The 20,494-nt window shown below is 33.4% G+C and overlaps 1 protein-coding gene and 1 long non-coding RNA gene across 3 annotated transcripts; one reads left to right on the top strand and one right to left on the bottom strand.

The window, feature by feature from the left end:
* Window positions 1–176: 176 nt before the first annotated feature.
* On the top strand, window positions 177–19,812 carry LOC134259540 (solute carrier family 22 member 4-like). 2 transcript variants are annotated; one of them, XM_062742124.1, is made up of 9 exons: window positions 184–422; window positions 14,670–15,035; window positions 15,644–16,065; window positions 16,159–16,389; window positions 16,677–16,811; window positions 17,740–17,822; window positions 18,790–18,913; window positions 19,293–19,365; window positions 19,484–19,812. In XM_062742124.1, exons 2-9 carry the CDS (start codon window positions 14,694–14,696, stop codon window positions 19,634–19,636), a joined length of 1,563 nt encoding a protein of 520 aa, XP_062598108.1. In that variant the 5' UTR covers window positions 184–422; window positions 14,670–14,693; the 3' UTR covers window positions 19,637–19,812. The 2 variants fall into 2 exon arrangements, with proteins under 2 accessions (XP_062598109.1, XP_062598108.1); XM_062742125.1 differs by lacking the exons at window positions 19,293–19,365; window positions 19,484–19,812 and adding an exon at window positions 18,024–18,105 and having other exon boundaries at window positions 177–422; window positions 18,790–18,872.
* On the bottom strand, window positions 5,187–7,516 carry LOC134259530 (uncharacterized). The gene is made up of 2 exons (XR_009990375.1): window positions 7,145–7,516; window positions 5,187–6,640 (listed from the first exon to the last, which is right to left on the bottom strand). It is a non-coding gene; the product is annotated as an uncharacterized LOC134259530 (long non-coding RNA).
* Window positions 19,813–20,494: the final 682 nt, after the last annotated feature.

The following is a 20,494-nucleotide window of genomic DNA, read 5'->3' as shown; positions in this document are numbered from 1 at the left end:
GCAAAGCCAGTTGCCCCTGAATTTTTTATAGAGCATATGTTTCTGAAAGTTCTGGGATAACAATATCCCAGAGGATGTTGCAAACGCTCAAATTTATCCTCATCACTAAATTTCAAAGCGGGGCGAGGCGCCAAGGGATCCGCCTATGCTTTAGACACGTGATGTTGGAAGCAAACCGTGTCAGGCATTATTTACATCTGTATGTGAAAAACCTACACGACCTATCGTGCCCCCATTTCTCCTGTTCCATTTCTCCTATTTGTATATAGCTAGCTAACTCATGTCACAATAGGCTTCCTAAAACATGTAAACAAAAAATTGACTCGGTAGAGTTAATGGGGTTAGTTACACAACTTTGAAGTTACGCAAGCACTGTATTCAGCGGATTTGCATTTTGCATTTGTGGAAATATCATATAGCAGGTAGGGCGTAATTTAATACGTTAAAGTTACTAGTAATCGTATTAACTTCATTATCGTAAGCTTTTAATATGCTAGTAAGCAGATTAGTAAGTTGGTAAGATCTGGTTCGATGGATAATTATTTGTGAGGTACCATCGTTGTTAGAACTATAAATGCATGTATTGCTAGTATATTGTTTAACGTTGTTAAAGCTTGAAAGAGAGACGTATTATATCTATATGTTACGTCACATCTGGCAGCGATGAAAAACCATGGAAAACGCTGCTCAAATTGAAGTCCGTTACTAAGAAACCGAATCTTGAGTAAAATCGAAGATCCAGTTTACGGTATGAAAAAAGATAATCAAATATTGATAGCTTCAATGATGCATTTTCTGGAGGTTCAAATAAAAGTTATTTGAGGAGAACACCATCACGCTCCGGTAGAAAAACTGAAAGTTTTCGCTATGATTTTTTTCTCTCTCCCTGCGCTCAACTTTCACAGGTGTCATTTAAAATTTCAACACAAAAGAAAAAAAGAGTATTTTCCCATCATATATGTTCAGTTCATTTCATATTATGAAAAAGAGATACGACGTACGTGATACAATTATTCCATACAGATATCGCGAGTTTATCTCATTTTTTTAATTTCTGCACCAGGAAAGCTATCCTTGAGCTCTGTCTAGTTTGACTGAAAATGAATTGTTCTGTCAATTCATGATTGACACGTTTTTCATGAATGATTTTCTATGTAAGTTATACGTTGACAGAATTGCAGAGGCGAAGAGCGATAAGATCTCGCTCTGGACGCGGTTTTAGACGATCTTTGACAAGTAAGAGGATATGAAAAGGCCCGGAATGTGGGAGTTTTGTGGCAGACTAAAGGAGGCACGCCTGAAAACCCCTTTACCTTTATACTCATATGAGAGAAACAAGCATTATTTGTTTACTAGTTTATGGTAAAGTATAAGTATTGTAAAATAGTACTAATAGTAAAATAGTACTACGACGTACTGTAATATAGTTCTCGTACTAGGACGCGATTTTCGACTCTAATCACTCTTCATACAGTGTGCAGTTCTAAAGAAATGCATGGTTTAAAGCAGTTCGAATTCTGTCGATCCGTAGAAACCTGTGGGGGACGGGGGGGGGGGGTGTCTCCAGTAATGTCTTAGAAGATACCCGCAAGCGAAAATGGTTGGTTTTGTCCCAAATTAATTTGCTTCCTACTGGCCTGTCAAGTAGCTGATTTGAGCTATGCTTGTATTTTATATTTTGTTTGTATATATTTTTCAGTTCATCTATTCAGAACAAAGTATATTTTTAACAAAAAGCTATCATTGATTATTTTAAAGCGTTTGTCTTTAAAATGAAAATTTTATGACAAACTCGTCGGTTGCAGAAAAGTTTGTTTCATTGATTAGCATTATGTGCTTACAGAAACCACACATTTTACAGTGTTCAAAGATGACATTTCCTAGTCTGAATGCGTATGCTCCAATTCTATCAAGTCAATTCATAACTCGATGTTTTGCAATTGTAATTAAAAAACACTTATGTTCGGTATAAGCAGAGCTCCACATTATATTTGTCCCCAGCTTGAAACGTTGGGGATATTAATTTGGGTTTGTAGTCCGTCCGTCCGCCCGTCTTTCTGTCTGTCTGTAACGCTTTCGTTTCCACACGATATCTCGAGATCCCTTTAAGCTTTTGCAATGCAATTTAGCATAGCAACTCCCTATGGACTAAAGAAGAACCCTATTGATTTTGAGGTCAAAAGGTCAAAAGTCAAGGTCATAAATAAGCAAATTCTGTCTGTTATAACACTTTCGTTTCCACACGATATCTCTAGAACCATTTGTAGTACATTTCAAGTATATTTCTGTACTTATTTCAAAATTCATCTAAAAATTCATCGCTTTATTCCAAAAAAGTAAATAATATGTACAATAAGTAATAAGAAAATTTCAAGCTTGTAATAAAAAGCATTTATTGACAGCTATTGCAATGAAGTTTTACATAACAACTCCCTATGGCCTAATGAAGACCCATATTGATTTTGACGTCAAAAGGTCAAAGTTCAAGGTCGTAAATTTATACATTCTCTCTGTGTGTAACACTATCATTTCCGGGCGATATTTCAAGAAGATTTTGAGCTTATGCAATGTAATTTTATACCAAAACTCCCTAGGACTTCTCTCACCCCTCTCAAAGTGCCCCGCCCCGTTTGTTTTATTAGTATTTATAGTATTACATGTCGCTATTTTTAGCACAGGGGCATGAGGAGAGTTATTGCGTATAAAACAGGTTTTCGGCGGACTTTATGCTCTTATTACATCTATTAGAACTGTTTAAAAAAGGCTAAATAAATCAAACACTATGGATTGTGTAAAATTTTGACGACCCTTTTCCTGTGACATATTTTGCCTAGGAGTTATTCCCCTTAGCCGCCATCTTGTAGGGCAAAGTAGTGAATTTACCTCTTTGAGCAACCAATTTTAAATATGCATGCAAGAAAAGTGTGTGGGAAAATATTTACAATTTTAAAATTATGAATTATTAGAAGCATTGAGAAACGTATGTTCATAAGAAAAAAAATGTAATCTTTACCTCATTAACCAGTGTAAGAAATTGAACTTGGTTGAATAATGAAGGGATCTGGATATGTTGCCCTACAATATGGCGGCCAAGGGAATAACTCCTATAGACAAAATATGTCTTAGGAAAAGGGTCTATACCGAACATGAATATATACATGTATGTGACTTCAATTCTGCATATACATGACTACATGAAGGCGATTCCGTGGTCTAGTGGTATGTCTCTCGCCTCATATGTGAGAAGTCCCGGGATCGAATCACGGTCGATCGTTTTTTTTTAAATACTTTTCTTTTTTTTTTTTTACTAAATGATAGTATTCAGCATATGAAATGAAAAATTTATGAGGTTATAAAATCATCATTACAGTGTGATAAATATTCCATATAAAAAGAATCTTCTATACACATAATAAAGAATAAGCAATCAAATCTTTATATGCATATTGACATAGATGTATTTTATTTGCTTCAGTATACATGTATACATTTAATAATTCTACAAATTCAGTCAGGGGGATCCGACTTTTTCCCTAAGCGGGGGACACGAATTCTCTGAATTAGGTTGTTTTATATCAGACTAACATAATTACCGAACATTTTAGCTCACTTTTTGATACTATCCTGTGCCTCAGCTGTTGTCGGGTTATACTGTGAGTCACCTAATCAATATTTATTGTGCTACAATGTATATCATTTGATTGTGACAGATGAATTTACAAACAGTATAAGCTTACGATAACCAGTGTTGATTTTGGTCCAGCTAGGGTTCAGGGATGAAAAGAAGGAAATTTATAAATATGCATATATTGGAAAATATAGATTTTGACAATAACAATATCCAAATACATAATCGGTAGTCCTTGCTCATCTTGATGATTATAAAAACAAAATTATGAAAAACGTGAATATTTGATTAAGTTAGCATTGAAAACACGTCATTTTGCGTGCCCTTTGGAAGCTTTAGGACCTAAAAGCAATTATCGTAAACCTTACTGTACAACCATACAGCAACTAGCAAGTTGGCGATATAAAATTGACAAAACCACTTTAATAAATGTATTTACAATTCATTTCATAGAAAATTCTGCAGCTGTATCAAATAAAATTAATTTTTTTCCTAGCCATTGACCCCTCGACATCTCGTTCTTTGTTAATCTGATCTACTCTGAATGTTGAACTTGGATATTTTTATGGTAAAAATAAAAATCCATAATCACATTACAAGCCTGCTGGCTTCAATGTTGACTTAGTTATATTTGTATCTATTATCATATGTCTCTATTAAGGTAAGGTTTGCGTCTCCCTCCAACTCATATTTTTTTTAATATGCATACATGCTACATATCAATTTTTTCAGGGAGATTAGCTTCATCATTCAATATGATTTTCAAAGATATTGCCCGTCTCATTTTTTGAGTAAAAGACGCCAAATTTAACGTATTTCACATTTCACCTCGAATATTATTTTCATTGAAAAAATTGATTTTTTTTTTATAAATTTTCAAACTTTTATAATCAAAATGACCGGAATTAGTATAATTCATGCTTCTATTATTTAAACTTTTAATTTTCCTTTATCAAAAATGTGAAAATTTGGGTAAAAAAGAAGATTTTTCAATTTTCCTTGATAAAGTGAAACCGTTGCCACGGCAACAAAAATATAAAAACCAACGTTTTACATATCTATCAATTCCATCAAAATCCATGAAGTTATTAATTTGATCATTTTCATTAATTTGAACTAAAAAAATATGTATGTCCCCAATATTATTTCCATGGAAACAGGGGCTATATTATGGGTTCGGAACATAAAAATCAGGCTTTTTCTACACTTTTAAAGACAACATTGATATCACCTTGTCGTGGTGAATGTTAAAGACTAAATGTTATTTTTGATATTGTTTTTAGGCATAAATTGGCCAAAAATATTCAAAATAAAACGCCTCCTGTGCTACATGATGGCCTAAAAAATTATTCCATGGAAGAACTCTAGTATTTATGGCAATCTTTACATCTGAATATTTTGATGAAATTGTCCATGAATTATATTGCAACACCTTTAGAAGTACAAGTATATGTATATAAACATACTTCAGAACATGTTGCAACTAAACCAATTAAAAGCCTATGAATTTGACCTCATGCTGATTAGTTATTCCAACATGTAGTAACTTCTAGACATCTTTGTAGCAAAATATCTTTATTCAGTTATGGTTGGTGACTGTCATTATACATGTATGCCATTTTTTGAGTGAAATGTTGTAAGCATTGCATCCACGAAGCTGCTGTTTTTATAATTAAATTATTTCTTTACTTCGAAGAGTAGAAATGCTATCTTTAAAGTAATGTTTGTTTGCCCTCTCTTGACTCAGGGTAAAATTATTGGGTCAGTAGGTGAGAAAATCTTCAACAACATTTTTTAAAGGGGATAAGAGGAATAAAAAGAAAAAAATACTGCCCTGCATTGAAAAAAAAATTTTCAGTCTGGTCATTTTAGTCAGTGGGTCTGGAGAGGCCGACAACCAAACATTTTTTAAAGATGGCCTATTTCTACACTTCATGGACATTAGCTCAATCATTGGATTAGATAGTCTTAGAATCTAAATTGAAATATCAGACAGAACAAAATAAAGATGAATTCTAAGTGACATCAATTCATACTTTAATGAGTTTACAGAGTACTTCTGATTTCAGAGAAAAGGCAAATTCTGCAAAATGACATGAACACTGTCATTATGATAAATATTTGTCAAGAACAGGGAAAAAGAAACAATGCTACAGTGATAGATATATTTCCTTGATATCCATGAAATAATAATTTAAATATAACAAAATTTTCTGCTTTTTAAAATCAAAATACAGAAAAAAAATTAAAAGATTATAGATGTAAACAATTTTAAAATAAACTACATGTATTTGTGAAAATTTTTTAATTTTATTAGATTACTAAATTGGTCTTATCATTCCTACTAAATTAACAACCTTACAATTGCCAAGTGTCATGTTTTAAACTGTTACAGTAGATATATAATTATACATGTTCACTGCAGCTTTATATACAAAACTCGTCAGTTTTCAGAAATACTTATCTGAGCATATTAGGTCCTGGTAAGAACAAAATTTAATGAATAAAAATATTAATCTTAATTGTTCATGTATTAATTTCCTTGCAATTTTACAAACCCTTTTAAGAAACTTGTTACATGTAAGTATAGACAAACATGACAAAAGCAACCTTCAATTAATACCTATGATGTATACATTTATTTTACTGAAAACATATTCAAAGATGGACAAGCAGAGCATGAACTGCAATCATCACATACACATCTTTTCTAAATATATGGAAAACAGCATGTATATACTAGATAGGATGTTGTTGAACATTAAATTTTCTTCTATAATCTATATACATATAAAAATATGCATTGGGTATAACAAGTCAGAAGTTCTTCTCCAAATCTCCATTGATTTTGCCATGTCTGGTTCAACATCTTAGCTTGATCCATCCAACTTTCTTTAATATTCTTGAGCTGATATGGGATGACCTCTACTTTGATTGATGGCACAAATCTTTTAAGGAAAAACTGAAGTACTTTTTTTTGGTTCTTATCTATTCCAATTAATGACCCATGATCTGAAATCACATGTGTTCATTTTTACAATAACATTTAAGGAATTGCATTTTTTGAATAGCATAAGAAATTGCACTGAGTTTCATTCACTCAATGAAATGAATAAATTTCCAATATAATGAATGAAGAATCAATATGAAATTATTGTAAAATTTACAGATTGAATTAGTGAAATGCAAATGCTTGATCAAGAAAATTAATGTTCTTGTCATGCACAATCTGTATCTCTTTTTTATTAATTAGAAAAGGAGATATTAATTAAAATCAAACCTCATTTAAAAAGGTAACTTGAACAATTGAATACCTGTTCTGAGGCCTAAAACAATGTAAAAAGCAAGGATTTTATTTTTCATAATTTCTTGAATGAATGCATTTTTTTTTATTTTTTGGCAATGTTGGGATATTAGTCACATCCTGACATCCTTGTACCGTTTATTCATCGTTTTTAAATCCGTAGTCAGTAGATCATTCATAACTTTCAGTAAAATGAATAGTTAAATAATTACCTGATGAAAATACTATCAACAATCAAACTGTCAACATCATCATTGGACATGGTCAATGCACCGTGACTTTTCTTCCCTGTTCGGACTGCATATAGCATAATACTTTACAGGATTCTCTCAGGTCTTTTCTTTTTTCTTTCCCATTCTCACTTAAAATTTTAGTGTAGTGGTGAAGCGAGAAACACACATCAGCACAATGCGTCAATGACTTTCTTCTGATCGGAATTGCCGTGCAACTTGTCACGTTTCGTATCGAAAATAAACAAGTCCTCCTTTATTGGTTCATCCACATGCATCATGCTAATCTCAAAGGCTTCTAAGATTCCTATGCTTTGATTTGTTATGACTTTCTCATGAAAACGTCCTTCGTTTTTAGTCCTAACATTAAGTGACAACAAACATCAAGTATGACAGAGGAAATTCGTTACCGAGATGCTTAGCATCGCTGGTCTAAATTCGCCTGTATATAAACAAAAAATCAAACGCTTTGGTGATTCGCAAGAGTTATCTCCCTGTAAACGCAAACCTTACCTTAATTAGGAAAAGAATAAGTGTATTTTACTGTTTTTCTTTGATACACAAGGACGTACATATTTTTGTTAATGTAGGCCTAGCAAAGAAAAGAACTGCAATGTTTAAAGAAAATAACAAAATTTATCAAAATTATAGTTTTGTTTCGTTTTTGTGTTTATGAAATAATATTTTTTTTTAAGTAAAAGATGTAATTAGGAGAATACAAACATTGACATCAGGTATCCTGGGATTTTAAGTTGTTGAATGGGTTGAATACCATGAAACAATTGCTACTTTGGAAAGGTTTGCTAATTTACAAGAGAAGTGTTCCGTACAATTATGTTTGACCCGACTGACTATGTATCTAATCAAGTAACAGAATAAAAAAAATCATTAATAGAAATAGTAAAATTTACATGGCCTTAACGAAGTACAAAGTTTAAAACCTTTTTTTCATTTTATGACTGCATTTGTCTTTTGAAATTCTTTGGTGTACAACAACACTGATATATACTGAGCATAATAATTGTTTATTTAACCTATTTAAGGTAGGATTCTTCTCACACAAAACTGTATTTCTTGTATTTAAAAATAATTGAAATTTTCACAGAATCAAGACGACAATATCACTAAGTGATGGTATCAGTTAGATTAGTTTGGACCGTTTATATTAGAGCCAAGGTTACGTCAAGATCATTGCTTTTTCCCTGGACATTTAGAATGAAAAAATACTGCTTCCACTCATGCAATACGGTCCTCTTTTTCAAAAGATTAAATGTTTTTCTTTTTGTATAAAAAGATGTTATCATATAAGGTCTATAAGATTTTATTACCAAATTAACACAAATAATTTAACAAAAATGGATTTTGGCTAATCCGAATTTTCTCTATTTTTCCTAAATTTTTAGGATATATTAGTTACTTTTATATGTGTCCTATATTTAAAATTTTCTTACTTTCAAATATGGTAAAGATGTCTTACAGAGGTACAAAATGATACAAAAACAAAAAGTTTTGACCGTTTAGTAAGAGAGTAAAAACACTTTCTATGGATTTTCGGCTCATATATATCTGTTTAGATTGGAAGCTTCTAAAAGCTCATATAATTGTAGTTTGGTTGGAAAATCATATTTATTTGATACATTTTAAAACTTAAGTACCTTATCATTTATTTAACTAACATTTAAAAAATCCTTCAAGTCTTCGATTGTGTAAAAATTATGACTAAATTCATTGTTCTACAATAATTTTAAGAATCAGAAAAGAAGATATTTTCAAACGCCACCATTCCACCAAAAATATAGTTCCTGCTAGGTTTTAAACTCAGTTTACCGGCCATATCTATTTAAAGTTGTACTTTTAAATCTCTTACATCTAGATATAAGCAAAATATACATTGAATATTTCATCTTGTCAGAAACCAGAGACGAATCCTAGGCTACCTTAATTGAAAATATGTGAACTCGCGACCGAATCACAGAGCGAGGTGATATTTTGTCTAGGCCTACATATTTCTGCAACTTGTTTTGGAATATTTCTAAGTTAATAACGATGAAAAAGATAAAATGATAAACAATATGGATATTTTTCAATCACGAGATGTACAATAAATCTTCTTTCGATGTGAATAAGATTTTGAAGCCTAAAACCACACTTACCTTTTTAACCCGAAATTCCTTTGGAGTTATGTAAACTAAAACAGGCGTTACCACCGCTTTTCACTTCAAATATTTTAAGAACTTATGAAATAGTTAGATTATTCTCAGCAGCGATCATTGTCCTTTCACTATATACAGATTTTTCCTGAATTAGACTGCTTAATATGAATGTAAACATTCAAATGTTGGAGCGAGATGAACTTCAAGACCAAACAACTTCTACGTCATTGCGCGTCACAACATAGCAATACGGCGGCCCGTTCATGTAATAAATGCAGTTTTACTCGAAATTAATTCGTCTCAAATGTAAATATAAGTAATAAACAACAATGTTAAAAAGTTGACTGGGAAATGAACTTTTAGTTGCTACGTGATCAAAATCTACCAAAAAGCCCTTCGGGCTTCACAGGATTTGATCACGTGACCTACTAAAAATTCATTTCCCAGAGAACATTTTAACGTTGTTTATTTCCTAAATATTGTGAAATATTGTGAAAATAAATGAAAGCTTAAAATTCTTCATGTCAAGGAAAAAGCATTTTGTTTCAACTTTCGGTTTAAATATCAATATTGACGTAGTACACTTAAGAAATCACTACTGTGTAGAAACGGACTAGGGTAAATTGCGTTACCCTAGTTTAAGATGGCGACAGGCTTATACGCTTCAAATTTACGGGAATAAATATCAAAGAATTCTAATGAAAAATCTTACTTTGTTTGGTGCCAATTTGTTTAGCACCATCAGTTCTGCTTGCTCAGAAGGAGACTATACATTAAACTCTGCATAATTAACCAGAAAACACGTCACGAAGTTTTGCCGTGGATTAGGGTAAAGTCTATGAACTGTTTCTTTACGATTAGGGTAAAGTTTTTCGTGAGTAGGGTAAAGTTTTTATGCGCCCGGATCGATAGACTTTTGCCACAACTTTCGAACCACAGGAGATAGAGACTTCATATTTGATGTGCTTACTTCACTAATAAAGCTCATACAAATGACATCAAAATCATTGACCTTGTGACCTTGACTGTGACCTTAATGCTAAAAATAGCTTTTTTCAAACTTTTGTCATAATTTTTTAACTATAGAAGATATAGACGTCATATTTGATATGCATACTCCACTAATACAGTTCTTTCAAATAACATTAAGATCAATGACCTTGTGACCTTCACTGTGACCTATATGCTAAAAATAGTTTTTTTGTAACTTTGTTGCCGCCGGACGCATAGTGTTTCACAAACACATCTTGTTTATTCTACAAACTTACTGTACACAGAACAACTGCTTTATACAATTAATAAAGTTGAAAAAGGCCTTCATGAAAATATTCAAAAACTTCTGCTTCCACAAAGAAAACATTTTGTTTCAGTTTGCATGTATACACAATACTTTCAAATTTTGAACAGTATACATGTATTTTCCGTTTCATAATTATAGAGTGTACAAACAAGTAACTATACAGTAATATTCTTCAGGAACGTAGCTAGGCGTACACAAATTCTTAAGTTCAACGTTGGAATGAAAATAATATTGTTACTTAATGAAACATCATTCAAATATTTTAGAATATAGAATTGAGTGTCACATTACTTTTTAAGGTACTATTTTTTACCCTGCATTGAAAGCATGAAAGCAAAATTTATCTTTTAACGTATCTCTTTATACAAAAAAGTAGAATAAAAGTACAGGTATATAAATTATATAAAAAAAACATTTTTAGACACAAAACGTACTATAATGGGCATATATCTGTATCGATATCGACAAATGAAATAATTCGAGGTTTTTTTTTTTTTGTTTTTTTTTGTTTTGTTTTTTTTTTGTTGTTGTTGTTGTTTAAATTTGTTTTATTTGACAAATTTAATGACATTAAGTCGTCGAAGTCAATACCTCGGCTTTTTTATTCGGATACATCTTAATTTATTTAAAAATTTAATGCTACTGTTTTTTTTATGTTCTATTTTCACTACTTTTATGCAACTTTAAAGGTAAGATGTTAATGTTTTCTCAAATTTTCGGTTTAATATCTTGACATATATGCAACATCAAACTATGGGGGTTTCTTGCAGACCATCGGACTTTGGCATCATCATCTGACTTTGGAGCCTTACTTATGTTTCAATAGCATTTCACACGGAAATATAATTTTTTTTTTTTAAAACTTACTTTATAAATCTGGAAATTATTGAAACTAGGAATTTCGGGACGTGGTTTAATTGATACACCCTTGAACGCTCATAAAGCAAATTTTATCCTTAATATCCAGAAGTGAAAAAAAATTGTTGTGTATAAAAAAAATATATATTCAAACTATAATTTAAAAAAAAACTAGTAGAGTTGTCAGAAAGCAAGACCAACTCACCAGTACTCAATTGCCAGCCCGTGTTCAATGATGTGTGCAGAGTTAAACATATCCGGTGAAACATTACATCAACAAAACAGAGTTCGTGACCTGTTTACAAAGACAGGTTACGTTTCACAGGTGTGTTCAACTTGATAAAGAGACACCTTTAAGGAAATACTTGATTTTCGAAGAAATGCTTTGCCCGTTACCTCAGTAGATACAGCAATGTTAATTTTTCGCATCGTTTTTTGATCTTAGACCCAGTGTAAGAATACTGCAAAAACTCCACTCCTGGTCATTATGCACACGTCAATGCAAAAAAAGAAAAAAATAAAAAAAAAATAATGAAAATAAAATCGTTCTCTCCCCCTTTTCTTTATACAGGTACTTTAATTGATCTGTTGATGTTTGATTTTTTTTACCGCATATAAATCAAAAGAGCGATGTTTTCCCTACTCATTTTGTTTTATTGTGTCCAAAATATAGAATGAATAGGATCATAAACTAACTGCAAAAAGTGATACTTCGCCATTTCAATCGGTTCATTTTAAAATGAGAATTTTTCATGGTGTTTTTGCAATGATTTATGAAAAGGCTGAGAGTATGTGTAGAGTTTGCTCAATGAAAAAGGTGAAGATAACGAACTTTGATCTATTACTGAAAACTACAAACAATATAAATCTGTGGACAGAGTATAAAACACAGACCCCTGAGAGTTCCAGAAGTAGGATCCGGTGCCTAGAAGGAGTAAATATCACTTGAAATAGGATGTTTAGGTCATGTAACAAGGAAAATGACATTTTACACTCTTACTTTACCCTAGTCACCAAAAGAGCTAAGAATTTCTTTACCCTAGTCAAAAATTTACTTTACCCTAATCATGCTCAAATTTTGTACCAATTTTTCGCAATAATTGTGTTCTTCTGTGTGAAATAGTTTAATTTTAACAACAAAATTTATAATGTAGGCCTGTATAATGCTAAAACTAAGTGCAAAATGATCGAAGCGTATTTGCCTGTCGCAATCTTGGACTAGGGTAACGCACTTTACCCTAGTCCGTTTCTGCACAGTGAGTATAGTATGCCAGGGCATCAACGATAGTGGGAAACAGTGGATAATTTGCATAACGGGCGAAAGGCGAAGCCCGATATGCATAAATTATCCCGTGTTCCAACTATCGTTGATGTCCCTGGCATACGGTACTAAATAGACAGTGATTCCTTATATTTCCATTTCATTGTGAAATACAATTGTAGATTTAGACTAGCTTTTAAAATGTAGACTACTAGATTGAAATTACACGAGGACTCCCATGCCAATTTCAATAGTCCTCGCCCACTGACGTCAAACAAAATGGCAGCTGCACGAGATTTACATGCATATTTAGCCTCCTTAGCGTCAGACACAGAGACAAATGCGTACGAAAATTGCATGTAGATTAGGCTTTCTTAGCTCCTGACCTATCGACCTGCCTAATTTACATTCCGGTAGAATTATCAAGAAATCAATCTCGGTAGCTTTCAAAGAGATATCACAGACAAAAAAAATTAGAAATGGAAATACAAACATATAATTTTACTAGTGGGTAAATATTGAAAAGTATAAAGCTTTAAAGAAATGTTCAATTTCCATGAGGAAAAAAAGGATTTGTTTGAGAGGGGAACATTCATTTTATGTCACTTGGTTTCTTTGGTATCGTACTTTTTAGTTCTCCGGGTGAATACCTAAGAGAGCTTCTCTGATCACACGTTGACCGGCGTCTGTCCTTCTAGCTGTTCGTCCGTCTGAAAACTTCTCATATTTGGGACTTGGCACAAAGTATCCTGGGTGAAGGGAGGAGGAACTAAAGAGATTAATTCATATATTTACAGAGAGAGATATATATTCAAAAAAGCTAAAATAAAGGGGGGTCATTAATGACTCTTATTCTTAATCTATGAGAACCAATTGACCAGAAAAAATGAAAATTATAAGTGTAGATGAAATGTTGAAATCATGACCCCCAGGAGTTAGGTGGGACCACAGTAATAAAACAAAGGTTTACACTGAGATTTTTTTTAACCTTACAAACATATGGCAAAATATTGCTCCAAAGATGATGTCAAAGAAATATGGAAGTATCCTCAGTTGGTGTACAAATAATGCTCACCTTTCTCCTGGGGATGTATTTGCGACCACTTATTTATTTTAGTTCGGGTGAGCAATATGGCCCATGGGCCTTTTTGTTTTATACCAAATTGATTACGGAATGTTCCGTCCACTCGATCAAAAATGTTCGACAGGAAATGCTTACTTCTCTTGGGCACCTTTATCACCTCTGGAGTTTTCGGTGGTCCATGTCTTATGCTTTGTTTACAGTATTGTACTGTTTGTATATTTTAAGATCGATCAATGTTTATTTATATTTTTACCTGTTCATTTATTTAACACAGACTCAAATAAGAAAATTGAAATTTATGTCTCAAAAACCATTACCACCAATTTAAAGTTTGTATAGAATAGTTTCGCCTAGGTAAACATTGTGTTTATCCATTGTTGAGAACATTTAAATTAAATGTGTTACTTTAACCTTAAATAAAATTTCTTTACATGAAATACTAGTACATCAGAATTGTTTTGAAAAGTTTATGATTTTTTTAGTGGGTCCAAGCTATTTTGTCTAGTATACAAACAATCGCATCATCTCGGGTCTTTCCGTCAGAGGTCGGAAAAACCTCGAATGTATTAACATCACTGGATGTTAAAAATATATATACATCTTCCTGTTTATTCAAATATAGAATAGACGGAGATAGAAGATCCTTCTATGGTATATTTTAGGTAATATCATTATATTGAATAAAGTTGAATCCATAATCCACAGATGAAAGGTCTCCATGCATTTATTTCAAAGATCGTGAAAAAGGGGAGTTGTGATGGCGTCATTCGAGGTCGTTTTTCCGCTAGTCGGAAAGACCCGAGAAGTTGCGATTGGTATACAAAATGCAATTCAGAATTTCTTTCTTGCAGATTTTTTGACAGGCCGATCCCGACATGAAGACAGTCAGTGAGTACCTGGAGAACGTTCTAGAGGAGACGGGTGGATTTGGGAAGTTCCAGTTCCTTCTTCATGGCAGCATCCTCTTCAGCAAAGTGTCCATTACTTGGAGTCTCCTCATCATGGCGTTCGCTGGGGCTGCTCCTGATTGGTGGTGTGTCTACTCCAACACAACCGATGTCCATTCTACCGTGAACTACAGCAGCATATCGAACACGACCATGACGTCACCGGCCCATGACGTGTTTCAAGCGTCTAAAACATGTTCACCGCCATCAAATACCTCAGTTTGTCAGGCTTTTGTCTTTGATGACAGCATGAAGACAATCATTAACGAGGTTATTATATATATTTGCGTGTTATTTTTCATATTTTTGAAACACAGATACTCAAGACGTTCTAAACATCAATAAAAATATCAAGATACTATAATGATGAAAAGGTACGAAACTGTCGCCATCTTGGGTCTTTCAGGTCAAGTACATCAACCGACAACGTGAATTTTTGGAGTAAAATATATTTATAAAATCCATGCATACAAGAATTTTTCTATCTGTGATATTTTTATCGGTGAAGAAAAAGTCGTCAAGTGCCTGTGTTTCGTATTAGGCCTATGACGTGATTGCTAATGTAGATTGTAGAAGCCCATCATTGCTTAAGTTGCTGCTCGCTAAAAAACTAATCGGATTACTAAATAAATATTCCTTATATTTACATGATAAATGTCATATAGTTAAATCCAAGCAATTCTAAATATTTCCTAATCTAATGATTAAATGGTTGTTGACGTCATGGAATATCGTCATGAAGAAAAGTTAGCTTTTATTGTATACACTGTAAACTATATACCCCGAAACTTCGAATTCGGGGTATAAATATTAGTGTTTTTGCAGACATATGAAATTTTTCTTTTTTTCAATGTCAAACCATTTTGATTTTTTTTCAGTGGGGATTGATCTGCGACAAAAAATGGGTGACAGCAACTGTTTCTTCGATACAAATGGCGGGTCTTCTCATTTCCGGTTTTCTAGGTGGACAGCTGGCGGATTTGCTGGGGAGGAAACCAACATTTTTCGTGTCGCTTTTCATTTTATCCGCCTCAAATATTGTGGCTGGATTTTCCCAGTCCTGGTTGATGTTTGCTGTGATCCGTTTTATTATCGGACTGGGATGTGGGGCGTATCTCACCGTATTCTACACATTCTCTGTGGAGTTCACACCAACTAAATTCCGTCCCATTCAATTGGCCGTTCCTGATTGGTCAATCTGGGCCGCCTTGTTGGGACTTTGCTCCTATCTGTTGAAGGATTGGAGGAGTCTTCATATTTTGACTGGAGTTTTAACAGGAATTAGTCTCCTTTCTTGGTGGTATGTCTTTTTTTTTACAGAAATTGAATGGTCAAATATTTATTTTTTGAAAAAATCAAAACTTTAGATGATGGCGTCACATATATTTAATAGGATTGTTCCTGAGAGTTTCCGATGGTTAGTATCACATGACAAATTGAATGAAGCTGACAGAGTCATCAAGAAAATTGCTCGCTTAAACAATCATCCCAAACCCGACCTAAATAAACTCCAAAATGTTGTAGAATCGGATGCTACGTTTCAAGGAGACAGGAAATATACATTTCTAGAGCTATTTCGGAATCGAACACTACTGATCAACACTGCTTTAGCTGGTGTTGCCTGGTAATTTTGTTTCTCGTACCTACGTTAAATTTTAAAAAAAAAAATTCTACCCTTATGTCTTTGAAAAATATGGACTCAAAGTTATTTAGCAACGTAATGAGCCAGTTTAGCAATAAAAAGCAGTGTAATGGGTTTAACTATCCGTTGCCATCCTTTCATGACTTTTATAGCATCAAAGTTAAGAAAACCACTGAATAAATGTTCAGGAAATTTACAACTTTGACAAGTTCTGTCAATTGTTAACAGGTGATAGTCATGAATTCAATAATTATTGTATAACCTGACAGGTTCTCCTGTGGTTATGCCTACTATGCCATTTCCTACAGCGTGGACCAACTCTCAGGAAATCTCTACCTCAACATGTTTCTTCTTAGTGTCATCGACATTCCCGCTCTTATGAGCATTTGGTACCTTAGTAACCGGTACGTATAATTAGTAACCGATAAATAAATACATATGTAACCGGTTCGTATTCAGTAACAGATAAGTACCCCAGTAACCGGTTCGTGTTTAGTAACCGATATAGGTACCTCAGTAACCGGTACGTTTTCAGTAATTGATAAGTATCTTGAATATTCTTGCTATTTGTGTTTACCTTCGCAAACAATATTAAACAACAAGTATTCTGGAAGTAGTCATTAAGTATATTAAATACTTTTAAGTACCTCTATGAGTTTTATCACATGACACATAGCAGTAAAATACCATACATTTTCCCTGTTCCAGTATTTTGAGTTCTTGCTTTTTAAAGGTGTCTTTAAATACATGTATGTCGTAAAATGTGTGCAAATTGAATCTTTTGAGTCGGATATAATAGCAGCTGCCAAATTTTCTTAAAATCAAAGCATAGTTAAGGTTATGATGTATATTGCAGTTACGAACTTGAAATCATACTCGTTTTAAAACCTGCACTAATCTTGATTCAAAACGTACACGAAGGCCACGTTTTATCAGATTGAAATTTTATTTAATTCTGATGAAATTTTGTCAAATTTGAGACACTTTTTATATCTGGAAACTCGGAACAGGTTCTCAATATGTAAAAAATGAGGAATTCTGAAACTGACATTTTATGTGACTTTTTGTGACTTCTTTGTGTTGTAAAAATCAATAAAAATACTTACTTTGAATCAGTATGACAACTGATTTTAAATGAACTGTTTTATCTTTATGAATGATAACCGAACACAGGGACCAAAACTTGGCCTTAGCCTACCAAGTCCTTTAAAACTTTTTTCAAAAGTGATCACTGATAAATTGATCCGAGTATTTTTTTTTTAAAACTTGGTATAAACTTCACTATTTTATTCTTAATTCTATGAACGTTTATATGTCGTTGCTACTTAACAGTATCGGTCGTAGATGGACCTGTCTTGGATACTTTGTGCTTGGCTCCCTCGCTTGTCTGGGCGTGGCCGTATCTCAAATGATAGGTAAGTCAGCCATTATAGAAAATTCTCCTTGCGGGGCTAAATTGAACATTTCTGGCGAAGAAAGGCCGAAATCCGCCGTGCGTGTATTGATGAGATTTTTCTGGGTAGGATTGGTTCACAATCGTAATATAAAGGGGAAAATCTTTAAATAACCTTTTGTGAATAGAAATAGACATGTTTTCTTTTTTCTTGAAAGCACAGACTTAAGTTTCGAGACGCCAGTAAGAGGTTTCATTTATCTACGTGTACAAATTCAATAGTCAGGAAGAAAACGCTGACTCAGGTAAGCCTGGTGTCCCACGGGCCTCTTGTTTAACTCGGGGTGGTTTTGTTAAAACAAGAACAAATAAGATACCCCGGTAAGTATGAAAAATCAACTTACCTTGATTTATTCAACTAAGTTCCGACAACCATTATCATCAGAGTCATTTCATCTCACAGCTAGACCAAAATGTGATTCTAAGTTGTCCTTGGGATCGTTAAGCACTCAGTTGCATACTCACAACGTTAGCGTCCCTCTCAAGATTTTTTCCCTCATTTAGAGACGCCACCATGTACCGGTGGAGATCGAGCTGCAAATTTTTTACCTTTACTCGGCACTTATGGCCAATGAGCAGTGAGGGATCTTTATCGTGCCAGGCAGCACCTTCTGCGACACGGGACCTCGGTTTATACTGTCTCATCCGAGGGACCGGTCTCCACTTCCCACAGTGGGAAACCACGGTTCTATATCTTCTCCAACGAGAAAATAACACCTAGTAATAACACATAGATCTATCTTAAACTTGTAGTGTATAAATTGTGAAATGTACGTGATACTGAAATCAAAATATCGAGTCTTTCTTCTCAATTTAATACATGCGTGGTGCTCGGTGACTTTACTCTTTTGCCACTGTAACAGCTAGGCCTAATAATAATAATAATAATAATAATAACAGCATAATACAAAGTGTTGTTTTTCTCCTAGATGTGGACAAAGAACTGCAGAAAAGTCTGATAAACGGATTTGCTCTGGCGGCCAAGCTTGGAGTCTCTGCATCCTGGGCCGCCATAATGGCCTTCACGACGGAAGTTTATCCCACTGTCGTCAGGTAAGAAAATTCTGGTCCGGAAGTTTAATTATCTCATTGTTTCAGTTAATAACCTTTAGGTCCTATTGAAAGTTTATCCAAACAATAATCAGATCCGGAAGTTCATCCCACTGTCCACAGGACTTATACAAAAATTAATTAAAAAATCAACCATTATTGCAAGCATGCAGTTGTGTAGTTTCACTTCATAGACATGGACAGTGTTCTTAAAATTTTAGACCTCCTTTCACATGTTCTTGACATTTTTAGCCTTTCTTTTTATAAATAAAAAAATATCCATTTAAAAAATACAGTAGCCCTGCGGTTGTTGCCTGGTTTTCGTTTGACAAATTCACTTCATAGAATAAAATCTGATATATAATTTTTACTTTAAAAACAGAAATATTGGTTATGGAACTCAGAATTCCATTTCACGGATAGGAGCGCTTATTGCACCGCAATTTGTTTTGCTGGTAAGTACTTATAGCCAATCATGGAAATTGTTCGATATAGTCAGACATGTGTGATGCACTTAGAATTTAAATACACTCAAAACTATTGTTCTTGGTTTCTTCATTTTTTTATTTCCAGAACAAAGAGACTCCAGGGGTTATGTATATCATCTGTTTTGTTGTGTCCCTAATCTCAGCTGTCACGTGCCTTTTGCTGAAGGAAACCAAAGACAAAACGATTGGGGACAATTTGGAGATTTCAGTGAAGCAGAGGTCTGGGAGACGTGTGTAGATTGACGGTAGTGTGCCAGTAGACGTCAGGGCTTCCCAGTATGATCAGGATCCTATGATACTATGCAATATGTCGAAAACAATTATATTGTTTTATACGATATTATATTTATACTTTAATTAGTTTAACATAAAGAAGTTAGCATAGTAGAATAAATTCAATTCAGCCATATTTAAAAAAAATGTTTTCATTGTTTTCATATCCCTCAGATAGAGAAAATCCGCTTGCTCGTTGCCCTTATAATATATTTAACCATTTCGTCACAGGCATTTCACCAAACTTTGCAGATATTTAGGACAAAGTCTGAAGATTTGCATATTGTCAGGAAATTCCAAATCCATTATCTTTTTCGGGGGGGGGGGGGGGGATTTTGTCATGAACATAGAAATGAACAGTTTGTCAGCGTAATATTTCTTAAACCGCTGCGTGGGATACGTGTAACTGAGCTTGCTCACTTTTCAATTCATTTTATTTATGAAAAAAATTGAAGATAACGAACAGTGTTCGATCTCAATACAAATACTTGAACAGGCACAAACACGAGCTCACGAAAACGTTAGATGTGGGATCAGTTGCCTAGTATAGAGTAATCATCCCGATCACATCACATTGTAATCCTTATATTTTTTATCAGAAAGTTCTAACATGCTATAGTCCAACTAATCAAAGACATAAATGCCAGGTGCATTTTTGATAAGTTCAGATGACCAAAACTTAAAAAGATGTTTTGATTTGTTTTATTACTTTATATAAAGATTGGACTTTTCTGTAAATTAAACAATTTAAATCAATTGTGTTTTATAGATATCAACAATTTAAAACAATATGCCATTTATTTACCGACTCCACATTTAAATA

This window comes from Saccostrea cucullata, unplaced genomic scaffold (assembly GCF_032062105.1).
Source record: "Saccostrea cucullata isolate Sc308-1 unplaced genomic scaffold, CSIRO_AGI_Scuc_v1 ctg1085, whole genome shotgun sequence".
Classification (NCBI taxonomy): Eukaryota; Metazoa; Mollusca; class Bivalvia; order Ostreida; family Ostreidae; genus Saccostrea; species Saccostrea cuccullata.
This window is presented reverse-complemented; position numbering and strand designations above follow the sequence as displayed.

Bases quoted from the DNA above. Each gene is read 5' to 3' on its own strand.
- LOC134259540 (XM_062742124.1), top strand. From the start codon at position 14,694: ATGAAGACAGTCAGTGAGTACCTGGAGAACGTTCTAGAGGAGACGGGT. The intron at 15,036-15,643 runs GTTATTATATAT...ATTTTTTTTCAG, and splicing joins TGAAGACAATCATTAACGAG to TGGGGATTGATCTGCGACAA. The intron at 16,066-16,158 runs GTATGTCTTTTT...TATATTTAATAG, and splicing joins ATTAGTCTCCTTTCTTGGTG to GATTGTTCCTGAGAGTTTCC.